The sequence below is a fragment of the Haliotis rubra genome, unplaced genomic scaffold (genome assembly GCF_003918875.1).
Source record: "Haliotis rubra isolate DU_JTF1 unplaced genomic scaffold, ASM391887v1 Scf522, whole genome shotgun sequence".
In the NCBI taxonomy this organism is placed as follows: domain Eukaryota; kingdom Metazoa; phylum Mollusca; class Gastropoda; order Lepetellida; family Haliotidae; genus Haliotis; species Haliotis rubra.
Genome location: NW_025767216.1, coordinates 134065 through 148880, shown reverse-complemented (window position 1 = coordinate 148880; position 14816 = coordinate 134065). Strand labels below are relative to the sequence as shown.

General features: G+C 42.8%; 1 protein-coding gene across 1 annotated transcript in view; it reads left to right on the top strand.

Moving 5' to 3' along the window:
* LOC124252732 (erythroid differentiation-related factor 1-like) overlaps window positions 1–14816 on the top strand; it is a 44678-nt gene that overhangs the window by 23718 nt on the left and 6144 nt on the right. The window contains exons 14-20 of the mRNA XM_046686385.1: window positions 1538–1868; window positions 3355–3554; window positions 4499–4736; window positions 6392–6618; window positions 7947–8117; window positions 9883–10039; window positions 11060–11276. Of these exons, the coding sequence (XP_046542341.1) occupies window positions 1538–1868; window positions 3355–3554; window positions 4499–4736; window positions 6392–6618; window positions 7947–8117; window positions 9883–10039; window positions 11060–11276 (1541 nt within the window). The remainder of the gene's footprint in view (window positions 1–1537; window positions 1869–3354; window positions 3555–4498; window positions 4737–6391; window positions 6619–7946; window positions 8118–9882; window positions 10040–11059; window positions 11277–14816) is intronic.

Below are 14816 nucleotides of genomic sequence, written 5' to 3'. Positions count from 1 at the left end.
GAAGTTGCGGGGCATATAGAAATGAGTTCTGTCCGTCAGTGCGCACGTCAGCCTGTGTTTCCGTGCGTCCGTCACACTTTGTACGAAGCATATGTCCTAAACTATTCGTGATAGCTTAACCAAACTTGGTACATATGTCAACCATGATCCTTAGATGTGCCTTTGGGGGTTAGACCCAGATATGAATTTTATTTTTTGAGGTTTCCATGGAAACATGACTCAGGCTGTGACTATGAGGATGTCATCTTGTCTGGAGCAGATCTCTCAAACTATACATGTTATTCATCAAACTTGGTACACATATCAAGCATGATCCTTAGATATGCCTTTTAGGGGTTAGACCCAGATATGAATGTATTTTTTGTGGTTTCCATGGAAACGTGACTTAAGCTGTGACTATGAGGATGTCATCTTGTTGCATTCCAATGGCAACAAGTTAGGCGTCAACTGAATTGGTGATAGTGCTCTTTTCTGGAGCAGATTTTAAAAACCTTTCAATACTCTCCTTCCACTTTGCTATATACACTCCAAAACATTTGACATAATCATAACTGGTAGACATATTCATAGTGAGTATTTTGCCATTGCAGGGGATATTGATGACTTTGTCTTCTTGTTTTCAAACAAGATGAGTAGGACTAGAGTTGGTCTATACAATATGGGTGGCTTGTCATGGCTAGGCTCTATTTAGACATTATAAGCTGTATTTGACAACATTATATTGAAATAGAAATCTTCCACATATAGAGTTGAGAATAAACAGCAGATTCTAGTGTTGTGAAGTTATCATAGGAATGGATCATCATAAGTGAGTGAGTGAATGAGTTTAGTTTTACGCCGCACTCAACAATATTCCAGCTATATGGTGGCGGCCTGTAAATAATCGAGTCTGGACCAGACAATCCAGTGATCAACAACATGAACATCGAACTGCGCAATTGGGAACCGATGACATGTGTCAACCAAGTCAGCGAGTCTGACCCCCCAATCCCGTTAGTGACCTCTTACGACAGGCATGGGTTACTGAAGGTTCATAACTCAGACCTTCATGGATGGATCACCATTAGAGAAATGGTCCGAAAAGTTATTATTTTTAGGACATGACTTTGACTTTATGGAGCCTATTCAACTCATGACAAAGTCCCATTCATAATCTGAGGTAAACCAGTGTCCACCCAATGTGCATGTGCACAGATAAATAATGGAGGGTCATATAAAAAAATGATTAAAAACATTCAAGCTTGTTCCATCATTGTTGAATCAAGCACATTCCAAATTACATCTTCAAATAAAATGTGTACATCATAACATCCCTGTGATCATAAACAATTATGACATAAACATGACTCTCTGTTGCAGGACAATCAAACTGTTGGATCATGATCTTCAGTTGAAACTGATTTGAGGGCTTCTGTTCAATAGTCAGAACATCAGAGGCTTTCATTATGAATATGTGTCACCAATCTTTCGTCTGACTTTGTTTTGAGGCTGGGATGTTCCTGACTGCATAATATTCACTTTCTTATTTGCATACCAGGGCCTGGACTGCCTCGGCAGGGACCTGTCCAATCTCAAGACCAAGGAACCACACAAGAGTTGCAGCATCGTGGAGGAACAGGCCACGTGTAATCAGAGTGAGGCCATTCCACTCCATTACGAACCACTAAGCAAAGGGGAAGACAAACAAGATAGTCTCCAGGTGACCATCGCTATGCCAACAGACACCAAGGCATCTTGGCACCAGTTGTCCAAATCTTTGCTGCTGAGGAAGGGCTCTATGGCCTATTATGCTCTGGCCAAGGAACACATGTCGGTCCAGAAGTACGGACATGCACTCAAGCATGTGAGATTTGCATTACATTGCCTGGGTAAGTTCTCAAATTGTTTTGTGGAAGTTCCTCATCAGAATTGACCCTGCTGCCTCATGCTTGTCACTGCTGAAAGAGATTTCCTGGATCCTCTCAGCATTTATTTGACCTTCATGTTTTTGCTCATGCTATTGACCACTTATTTGGTTTCTCTGATACAGTATAGAATAGTGGTCGCAATGACTAAACGACCAAGCAATCGATCATGTTTTCTCATAATCGAACACACACAATTCTGGAACACTTGTTTTCATTAACAGTATTTTTCACAAGGTTGGTTTTGTCTGTTACATTTCATAAGCACTACAAGCTCGTTCCAAGTCATGATTGAATTTATCTTAAAGACTCTAAGAAATTTATGTTGCTAACATACTAGTCATCCTTTAAAGATGTGAAATTTTGCCAAAAATACCCCAAAGAACTACATGTTTATTTTCCTTATTTTTGTGCATGAACAAATTTCATAAATAACGCTAACCAATTATTTTTGATGATTGATCAGTTGTAATGAACCAATCATCAATTACGAGATTTTAACCAATTCCCAACACTAGTATAGAAAATGTGATATTCACTTATACTGGTGATTCTTCTAACACTTCTCAAGCATCTCAGAAAAGAGTTGCATTTCTTGTGTTACGTATAAGGTACTCAATCTTAAAGTGGAACACCTGGTTGTTTTATTTTAAGATACACTGAGGGGATATCACTGGCTCAGCCCATAAAAATAGCATCACAGTGTATATTATCACTACTCAATCACTCACTCATTCACGATCTATCTCACTCACCAAACCACACAATCACTCACCTTCTCCAAGTGACTCATTCATGTAATCTGTCTCTCACTCACCTGTTTACTCAGTCATCCAAACACTTTTTCATTTTGGGGGGCGGTGGGGTAGCCTTGAGGTAAATGCTTGCTTGTCACACCCAAGGCCTTGGTTCAATGTATGAAGCCCATATCTCAACCACTCACTCCCAACAACTACTCAACCACTCACTCCCAACAACAACTCAACCACTCACTCACTCCAAACAACTCAACCACTCACTCACTCCAAACAACAACTCAACCACTCACTCCCAACAACTCATTCACTCACTCACTCACTGTGTATGAGGGACCGCCTCCGTGGTGTAGTGGTTAGAGCGTCCACCCGGATAGCGGAAGGTCGCCGGTTCGATCCCTGACCGCGTCATACCTAAAGAAGTTAAAATATGGTACTTGTTGGTCCCTGCCTGGCAGTCTGCATTAGTGGGTACAACAAGGACTGGTTGGCTCGGAGTATAATGTGTCTGAGTGGAGTATTCATGCTTCACTGCGGCATGGTATCTCAGTGGGCTAGCACTATAAAACCTGGGCTAGTACAAGCAGCCGCACATACACATACACACGCATGCACGTCGTCATATGAGTGAAATATTCTCAAGCACAACGTTAAACCCAATTTCACCTCACTTCACCTCACTGTGTATGCTGCAGATGCGATGAAGAAACTGGTGCCCAGCAAGGAAGGGGAGAACCGCGAGCTGCTGATGCTGATCCTTGAGCTGGCCGGGGACATCCACCTCCTCATCAGCCACATCAGTCGTGCTTCGAGGAACACAAGAGAGACTACGGTGACATGTCGGAGGAAGAGGCGGTGGTGCTGGATGCTGCACAGAACGTCGTACCTAACCCAGGTAGAGCAATTTTGGAGGGAACTAGAATTGGGGACATTTGAATATATCCTTCTTCATCATTTCATGGCCTCATATCATGGCTGCACAGTATTGATTATCACATCAATCACTTGTTTGTCTGATTCAAATTTTATTTTGTGCAGCTGACCCCCCTAAGGTTGGAATATCACTGAGAGCAACATGTCTGAGAATTTACGTGTCAAATTTTTAACATTTCTTTTATCATGGTAGAAATTGCCCCTTGCATGCCCTCTTGTCATCTTTGTAATTTCACCAAAGTGCCATCTTCAGATACCCCGTGTATTGCAACTTCATTGTACATTGTAATGTGATATGTACCATGGGCCTATAGTGATCTGTAGCCCCCATAGTGACATATATGGAAACTGTCATTAAACGACAAAAAATGGTGGCATACAGTAACCATGGTAACCTTTACATCTTAACCAGCTTAACAGTTATGTGAGCTTGGGTTTGACACTGGGTGTACATACTGAAGTTAATATCATAATGTCAAAGTCAGCATGCTCAGTCATTTTGTTGTCATGGATACAGGGGAGATAACATGATGGAAATATCACTTCTGTTTCTTCTGCTGTTTTGTCAATAAATTTCGAATATTAATCTATTTTCATGTAGATTTTAGGTTTTAGGCATAACAATACTTAGTATAATTATTTCACATAATATACTAGAAGTAATTGTGCAATGCTGATTATTTTAAATGCATAAGGGGCGGTGGGGTAGCCTAATGGTTAAAGCGTTGGCTCGTCACGCCAAAGACCCGGGTTCGAATCCCCACATGGGTACAATGTGTGAAGCCCATTTCTGGTGTCCCCCGCCGTGATGTTGCTGGAATATTGCTAAAAGCGGCGTAAAACCAAACTCAGTTTAAATGCATAATCCATTGTAACACTTGTAAGACTCTGCCTCTCTACCAGTAGCCACATCCATCTTTTTCCATTATCTGTGATACAGAGTACTCGTGGGTGTACACGTGGACGTTGAGCATGGAGCAGAACCTGGTACACAGCAGCCGGTGCTACGAGCTGGCCTACCAGATTGGGACCAAGGTCAAGTGTAGCAAGGACACACGGGTCAGTCTGTCCAAACGTCATGGCAACTCCCTCAACGAGCTCGGTGTGTGGTACATGAACCAAGCCCAGGTGTTCTTGCAGTCAGGTAGGTTAGCCAACAATGCTTGAACAGTAGACATGCTTGACAAGCAGACAGACGACCAACATACATACTTTACTAGCAGACAGGCTTGACTGGCAGACAGGCTTGACTGGCAGACAGGATTGACCGGTAGACAGCTTGACTGGCAGACAGGCTTGACCAGCAGACAGGCTTGACTGGCAGACAGGATTGACCGGTAGACAGCTTGACTAGCAGACAGGATTGACCTGTAGACAGCTTGACTAGCAGACAGGATTGACCTGTAGACAGTCTTGACTAGCAGACAGGATTGACCAGTAGACAGTCTTGACTTGCAGACAGGATTGACCGGTAGACAGCTTGACTTGCAGACAGGATTCACCGGTAGGCAGGCTTGACCAGCAGACAGACTTGACCAGCAACAGGCTTGACCAGAAGACAGGCTTGACCGGCAGACAGGATTCACTGGTAGACAGGCTTGACCAGCAGACAGACTTGACCAGCAACAGGCTTGACCAGAAGACAGGCTTGACTGGCAGACAGGCTTGACCGGCAGACAGGCGTGACTGGCAGACAGGCTTGACCAGTAGACAGGCTTTACCAGCAGACAGGCTTGACCAATAGACAGGCTTGGTCAGTAAACAGGCTTGACCAGCAGACAGGCTTGACAAGCAGATAAGCTTGACTAGCAGACAGGCTGGACAAGGAGACAAGCTTGACTAGTAGACAGGCTTGACTAGCAGACAGGCTTGACTAGCAGACATGCTTGACCAGTAGACAGCTTGACTAGCAGACAGGATTGACCGGTAGACAGTCTTGACTTGCAGACAGGATTGACCGGTAGACAGCTTGACTTGCAGACAGGATTCACCAGTAGGCAGGCTTGACCAGCAGACAGACTTGACCAGCAACAGGCTTGACCAGAAGACAGGCTTGACCGGCAGACAGGATTCACTGGTAGACAGGCTTGACCAGCAGACAGACTTGACCAGCAACAGGCTTGACAAGAAGACAGGCTTGACTGGCAGACAGGCTTGACCGGCAGACAGGCGTGACTGGCAGACAGGCTTGACCAGTAGACAGGCTTGACCAGCAGACAGGCTTGACCAATAGACAGGCTTGGTCAGTAAACAGGCTTGACCAGCAGACAGGCTTGACAAGCAGATAAGCTTGACTAGCAGACAGGCTGGACAAGGAGACAAGCTTGACTAGTAGACAGGCTTGACTAGCAGACAGGCTTGACTAGCAGACATGCTTGACCAGCAGACAGGCTTGACTAGCAGACAGGCTTGACCAGCAGACAGGCTTGACTAGCAGACAGGCTTGACTAGCAGACAAGCTTGACCAGCAGACAAGCTTGACTAGCAGACAGGCTTGACAAGCAGACAGCTTTGACCAGCAGATATGTTTGACCAGCAAACAGGCTTGACCAGTAGACAATCTTGACAAGTAGACTGCTTGACTGGCAGACAGGCTTGACCAGTGGACATGTCACTAAGTGAAATAATCTTAAACACAGTATTATATTCTCACCTGTCATAAGCGGTTTGTTAAACATAAAGTGACATTTGTATCAAACATTGTTATAAGGAACATGGTCAAACTATGATGATTGTAATGATAAGTGTTGTTGTAATCAGGACTTACACAGGATTGAAGGTGCTACTTCTTGTCCACAGGTGCCATTGAACCATCCAGCAAGATGAAGGAATTGTGGGAGAAGAGTCAGCAGTGTTTCACGTCGGGGATCACAGCGTTCTCCAACATCCACGACAAGGCCAACCAAGCGCTGCTGATGTCCAACAGTGGCCGACTGATGCGTCTGTGTGCCCAGTGCTACACTCAACAAACCATGCAGCAGTCTCGCCCCGAGTTCAGTCTCCAGGAGAAACAATACTATTCCAAGGTAAGGCTGTTGTAGGCAGATTTTATCAATTACCTCGACTCACAAACATATGGGTCCTAATTATTAGTTTTAAAGGTCCTTGCTGGAAATACGAGGTCCATGCTGTGAAGTAACGGTGTAGAGAACTGTACGTTTGATTACTTCTTTAGAGCCTGGAATGAATCATTGATCATGTGGACTGATGGATGAAATGATGCACGTAACTGCTCTGAAAGAAACAACCAAACACTTAGCAAAGTCACAGATGTGTTGTGGGTACAGTGAATAATGTTGTACATCCCTCTGGACAAAGTGAATTTGTTGTTTGCATCTAATCTCCACATTTGTGCGTACTGGATGCACATTTGCGCGTCGTGTAAAACCCTGGTTGTTATTAGGAACTGTGAAGATGTATATTAGAAATGGTTTTCAGCAACCCATGCTTATCTTGAGAGATGACCCAGGTGGTCAGACTGTATGACATGGATGACACATGCCCTAGTAGCCCAATTGCTGTATAAATGCTGATGACATCAATCTCTGGATTGTCTTGTCCAGTTTCAATTATTTCGAGACTGCCATAAAATGCTCATTATGTCAATCACTGGATTGTGTCATCAAGATTCAATTATTTCGAGTCTGTCATGAAATAATCATGACGTCTATCTCTGGATGGTCTTGTTATTTTATATTTCGATCAAGGCGGTGGGGTAGCCTAGTGGTTAAAGCATTCTCTTGTCACGCCGAAGACTCGGGTTCGATTCCCCACATGGGTACAATGTGTATAGTCCATTTCTGGTCTCCCTGCCGTTATATTGCTAAAAGCGGCGTAAAACCATACTCACTCACTCACTCACTATATCTCTATCATACAGCTGAAATATTGCTGAGCGAGGCATTCAACAAGAAACACTCTCAACATAAAATCAAATCTTTTACTTCATACCCTCCATTGGAGGTTGAGCTAAGCGAACCTGCGACTTGCCCCAATCAGCACTAAGGTTTCCAAACTGTGGTCCTGCAAGTCTTCTCAACACTTGTGACGTAACTACAACAGGTAGCTCATTGGTTGATCATGTTAAGATGGTTTGGGTTGTTGCAAATGTTAACAAAAGATATTTCTAAACATGGCTTTTCAACATTGAGGTTGTGTGTGCCTACATTTTGGACTTGTCTGTCAGTTTCTCTATATTATATGGCTGACAAGCTGTTGACTGGGAAATATCATCTCATTTTCCATCCATGGAATGGATGCTGAATGAATAACGGACTCAAATCAAAATAAAAGATGTTTTGACCTTCGAAAACAGAATATTTACATAATAACACAACAATTGTTTTGTGTCCAGGCTGTGGACTGTTATCAGAATGCTCTAACCGTCCTTGGCCCAGGGGAGAAAACTCCCAATGACCTGAGAGAAATCCGAGAAGCAGTGAAGTGGGACCTGTCCACCACCTACTTCAACATGGCAATGCTGCTACAAGACTACCCACCTCACACTAGTCAGACACAGGAGGAGGTAGGGACCACAACAATATTTTATATTTTAGATGTAAAGAAAATCATATATGTTAAAATAATGCTGGCAATATGTACATGATGTCAATCAGAAATAATGGAAGATATTTTTAATTGGTTGAAATCTCACAATTGATGATTGCTTCATTACCAACTAACAATCATCGAAAAAAATTGGTTAGCGTCATTTTTCAGATTTTCCTGCCAAGGTTGTTATTGTAGATATGTATAACATGATGCAACTTGCTACTTTAAAATGATGACTAATACCGTATATCATGAACATAAACTTCCTGGAGTCTTAGAGAAATATTCAGTCATGACTTTTCAGTTAATGAAGTGAGTTTTCTAAGAATTAAACAAGTTTTCAGGCCCTGACAACTTCGAAGATATGTTCCATCGTCAAGTGTTTCAAACACTAAAACAGCAGTTCCAAAATCGTTTGTGTTCGCTTATGAGAAAATGTGATCGATTGCTTGGTCGTTTGGTCACTTCGACCAATCTTCGATTATTTCAATTAATCGGAACACCACTATTACTTACGCTTTGTGGAACAATGCTCTGATCTGTTACTCTGATTTAATACGTACGATTTGACAACCCTTCCCCAAAAAGAGTAGGTTTCTGTTGTGGAATGTCTTCATTTTTGAACCAACTAGATGTAAGCTCAGAGCTACAGATAAGGGGCGTACATGCGTAATGTACGCCTCAAAATCAATTAAGTACGACATAATATAAGATTTCAAGCGTATCATGTACGCACATAAATACCTTTGTACGTCTAACATTAAATTTCCGTGCATATCGTGCAAATGGAAATCTATTAAGGATAAATACTTGTTCAGTTTCTTTTGCGAAACACGATTTGACACATAAGGAAACCCCGACAGTAGGAATCCCTTGCGTTGCCATGCAACGATATGCGTCACTATTTTTCGATTGGCTAAAAACTACACTGTTCCTATTTATATCCAGTCGGACCTGACATTTCGTGCATCACACGGTCGCTCAGTTATTTCTCACGCGTCTTCAAATACAAATACATGGTTGGAAATAGTGATCGATGAATCGTCCAAACAAACCACATCAACTCGATCACACAAAAACATGTCGGTACTCCTTCAAAATTCTCAGTACACCTTCACATGCAATATGATGTGTAAGTACACTCACACCCCCAAAAGTTATCTGGAGCCCTGTAAGCTTTCTGAAATCATTTGAATCGTGTGATTACACCTATTTCTGAATGCACGCACACGCATGTAACAAATATTACTTTGTACTCGAAATTACAGGGTACACAAGATATTAACTCATGACAACACAATGATGCAGCTTTTCTCATTTATATTCTGAACTGTCTGTTTCATTGTTCAGAAATCAAACAAAGGATATTGTCTGATCTGCATGCAGAGAAAAGTCATGGTGGAAGTAAACAAGATATAAAGAGATTGACAGATTAATAATAACTCCCTTATTTCAACTCTTTCATTATTTTTGTTCTCACAGTTCTTTTGGTTTCTTGCTTTTAACTCTGTTGTGATTTATTAACAGATAAGACCCTCAATACATGTCGTAAGCGTATGTTATGACCCGAGATATGACCAGGATGCACAGGGTGCATTAACATTTCACCTCGGACATATTTCATTATATGAAACCTGTTAAACTAACACAAGACAATGTTTTAATAGAGTGCTGTAACGATGTTTTGACACTGCACATCCAGTTTGGTTTCCAGTAGCGACCTACAGCTTTAACCTTTCATTCCTCAGACAAATGACCAGAAGAAGCGCCACCTACGACAGGTGGCGGACAACCACTACGACCGAGCGTTCCGGCTGTTCCAGCAGGCCGAGTCCCATACAGAACTGCTCCGCGTGCAGCTGGAGAGGGTCGCCATGTTGGAGACTGCACTGCAAGGTATACCCTGTACAAAATACCTTTTTGTCGATTTGTATTGTCCAGTTTACTGACTCAAGCGACCAGAGCAAGAATCATTCTTAACAATAAGTCAGAGGGAGATGGATTTGCAGCTTATAAATACATATGTTAACTCAGGACCCATGAAGATCCGGGTTAGAATTGGTCTTCAGTAACCCATGGTTGTTGTAAGAGGATACTAACGGGATCGGGTGGTCAGGCTCGCAAACTTGTATGACATGTCATCGTATCTCAATTGTGTAGAAAGATGGTCATGATGTTGATCACTGGTTTGTATGGGCTAGATTTGATTATTCACAGACTGTTGCCGTCATATAGCTGGATATTGCTGAATGCTGCGTTAAACAACAACAACAAACAAGCTAATCCTATTACTCTGCTGTTTGCTCGCCTCACTCACTCACTCACTCACTCACTCACTCACTCACTCACTCACTCACTCACTCACTCACTCACTCACTCACTCACTCACTCACTCACTCACTCTAAGATGGTGCTTGTCAGCGATTGTGAGTATTACTCTGCGGATGTTCAAAACGAATGTACTTCTGATTTTTTAAATAAACAACATAATTAACATTGGAATATCAACTGGACACCGGTACAGTGTGATATACAAATTTGCTTGCCCGACAGGAAAAAACACTGGACGTGGGCATCGGGCAATGGGTTATTTCCACCCCTGCATTTATCCAGGATATTGTGAAAAGAATAGTTGATTTTTTGTAATCATTTATGAACTATTTGGAATTCTTTGTACATGTGTGTACATGTGAGCTGTACGAAGATCTGCTTATTATGGGTTCAAATCCCAAGTTGATTGGATCTCTGGTTAGGATAGTTTATTACTTACTGACTGAAATGTTCATGAGTAAATACTCAATATAAGATATTAAAACACTATTGGCACTATTCCAAGGAAGATGTTCTCTTGTGATCTACAAACCATGTGTACGTGTTTGTACGTATGAGGAGTACAAAGTTGTTTGTATGTTTCAGGTCAGTCAGTGGCAAAGTCTCGTCTCCGCTCCCTCAATGCAATCACCAGCCTGCTGGGGTCATGTGCTCCCTCGGTCAATGTGCTGGCCTGTCCCACCGAGGACGCCCCGGACCAGGGGGAGAAGTCCGAGGAGGACAGTCTGAGCATCATCTTAGAGTCTCGGATACAGTTTGTTTTCCTACAGCTCGTCAAATGCTACAGCTCGGGGTTCAAGAGGTGAGGCTGTATGAAGTAGTGAACTTACCAGGGCTTACTGGTGGTAGTGAAGGGGGGTCTCAAATATCTTAAATATACCAATATCTGTTACCTATTCTCCGGTTCCGGTCTACCACCTTTTTCCAAATTTTGAATAACAAAAATGTAGTTCTGTCTCATACCTTCGACTTGGTCCCGACATTGACTTTATTGAAGAATTTTGTTTCTGTATCTCTAAACTGGTAATTATTGCATTAACAGTTTTAAAATTCTCTTGTAGCTTTCCCCAATTCAAACATTGCTGTAATTTAATTCAGATGTTCAACCAGTTACATCCTGATCTGTTTATCCAGTGGAAATGGTCTTTACTGACAAATGTAATCCTGAAAAAACATGAGGAAAAACATGCTGCTGCTGATTACATGAACAGGGGAAAATCAGGCTTGGCAAACAAAGATTCTTACTTTATCTCAAGCTGTAAATTAAAAAGCTTGAGGCAAGAGTGGAGCTAGTTGATGGCTCTATTCTATGGCCGGCTCACAAATTTTAAAAACATTCATGCAATAATATGAGCTGGAATACTGTTAAAAAATTATATTTTTCTTATCCTGACTCATGCTTATTTGCTTGTCTTCTTCTTCTGGCGAACCTAGTGGAACACTTGTATCTCCCAATTGAAGCGCCTGTGTCTCCCAACACACTATATCCTTTAATTATATTTAGTTAGTTCCTCTTATACGTTAGTATAGAGGTAGTACTAGTATAATTATTCAATTTGCATTGATAATTAATTGTGTTTCTGCTGTTTTATTCACGGTTCGTCGTGTTTGTTCAGTAGGCTACATTAATGAAAAATTGCACAGAATGTAAACTATGTTATTCTGATACCGATTCACATTTAAAATGCCCTAGTTGCATTACTCCATGTTCCTTTGATTCTCGTTGTAAATTTTGTATCAATTTACCTATCTCTGCCTTTGACAAATATTTATGTTCCGTTTATAGACGGAAGGCAGATAAATCCTGTAAACAGAATTCAAACATGGCTAATAGATCGCATATAAATGTTCCCTGTCAACTGTTGACTGAGGACACGCCACCAGCTGGTGGCATGCCTGAGTTTCCCTCAGGGGATAAGCGTGGGACGCAGTCCGCTATGTCCATTAAGCGACCTGCATCTCAAGAGCTGCCGTCTTCTCAGTCCAAGTCGAGGAAACCATCCATATCATCTCGTACACTGCGTACACCAAGATCTACACCTTCATCTAAAGGGAAGTCAACAAAATCTAATAATTTTGCCTCTGATATCTTACCAGTTACAGAATTAGCATTATATGATGATGATTTGCCAATTATCATTCCAGAAGTTCGTCACAAGAAACGGCCCGTTTCTGCGACTGTCACCTCAGCGCAGATGAACACACAACCGGAGATGCCGACTCTATCTCCAGAAAGAGAGACATCCCTCATCAACGCAGACCGCTTCAGACGACTTGATCAACCACATAATGAGGGTGATGGAAGACTGCTACGGCTTACAGAGGCCTCAGAGCCACGGGCCTCAGAGCCCACCCCATATTAAGTCATACAGGGCCTCAGAGCCCGCTTTGGCTTCGCGTAGGGCCTCTGAGCCCATAGACGCGCCTCCGCGAAGGGCAACCCTGCCCGGAGTGAGCTCTTTGCATAAGGTATCCCAGGCCGCCTCCGTGAAGGAGCCAGAGCCTCACCTTTTGCAAGAGGCTTCGTGGAGAAGGAGCGCTTCGCCTAGCACGCACCTTGTCATGCACGGCGGGCGACGCTGGCAAGCGCATATGTCGTATCGGACACTGACTCCAGACATTCGGCGTACGCCTTGAAGGCTAAGTGGTTCTACATCGCCTAGAAGACGATCGCGTAGCCCTCAACGTTCGAGAAGTCCAGAGCGTCTGCGAAGCCATCACCGTTCAAGAAGCCCACAATCTCCGCGAAGGATGTCTTCTCCAAGGTCTACATACACTAGCCACTTGTCAGTCCGTTCTCCTCAGTCCTCACATAGATCTTCTTACAGATCGAGGACTCCGACATACGACCATACGTCAGAGGAGGACGATGGTATCATTTTCTCAGAGGCTGAGATAAGGTATTGGATGGTAAACGAATTACAACTGGCCTCTCCCTCTAAGAACGAGGATACAGCCCAAACTTACCTGATGTTAGATGATGATGTAGATCATATCACCGTGCCTCCTATGGATCCTATCGCAGCCGTTCCTGCTAAAACTGGATACAGCCTACTCCAAATCTGCTAAAACTCAACTTACCCATTTACCATTCTTCAATGCCAAGAGTTTTTATGGACATAATATGGAGCCCTTTTTCAAGACTCAGGAGATTGATGAAAACTTTAAACTTATCAGTGATTCCAAGTCCAGAAGTTATAGGGTAGACGATCGCAAGATGGCCCAGTTAGATACCATTTCCAGAAGGATGTTCTTTGGACTCAACAGATCTAGGACTGTTAACGAAACTCTCATCACCAAGTTCAAGAACTCCACGGATGAGGAAGACAGGATGATCTATTCAGCTCTACTTATGCAGAAAAAAGATCAACAATTCCTTACAGACCATCTTTCAGCACTTACTGAAACTACTACCATGACACGTCGGCAAGGATTACTAGCCTCCTGCTCTTGGAATAAACAATTCACAGAGCCCCTATACACAGCTCCATGGTCTTCACCCTTACTGTTTGGTGGCAACATTAACAAGGTCTCCAAGGAAGTATCAAAAGATTCTAGAGAAGTACTCATGATTAAATCTATGGATACATTAGCGCACGTCTTTAAACAATCAGCACAGAGGTACTCGGGCAAGTCCAAGTTTTCAGGGCTACAGAGAGCACGGGATAAGAAATTAGCGGCCGTTAATAATCCCAAGGATTCCTTTAAATTAGCCATTACAACAAGTTCAGAGGAGGATCAGCTAGAGGCAGATCATCCAGAGGTGCCTAATGGATTTAAACGATGAAAGTCAGGTTCGGAACGACTGGAGTCTTCCACCCCAACTCGTCCCAGTACAACCTTCTCAAGTGGGTGGACGTCTACAACTACACTGGGAAAACTGGGGAATACTTCAAGATCCGTATGTATCCAACATCCTTCAGTACGGATATCGTCTACAACTCAAGGCCAAGCCACCGTTAACAGTCAACCCACCAGGGTTCAACGTTCATCTGGCACAACTTCCGATGTTAAGAGAAACAGTTCAGTCTCTACTAAACAAACAGGCCTTAGAAGTTCTCGATCAGCAAAACATCATACCAGGTTTCTACTCCCCAGTTTTCCTAGTGCCGAAAAAGAATTCCAAAGAGAAGTATCATCTCATTTACAACATGAGCACATTCAACAGAGAATTTCTATGCAAACCACCAGCGTTTCGCATGATACATTTACCTCAACTCCGTCATCTAATTCGTCCACTAGATTACATGGTAAGTATAGATCTGCAGGACGGATACCTACACATTTTGATTCATCCCAGTTCAAGGAAATATCTGAGATTTATGCTAGACGGCATACACTA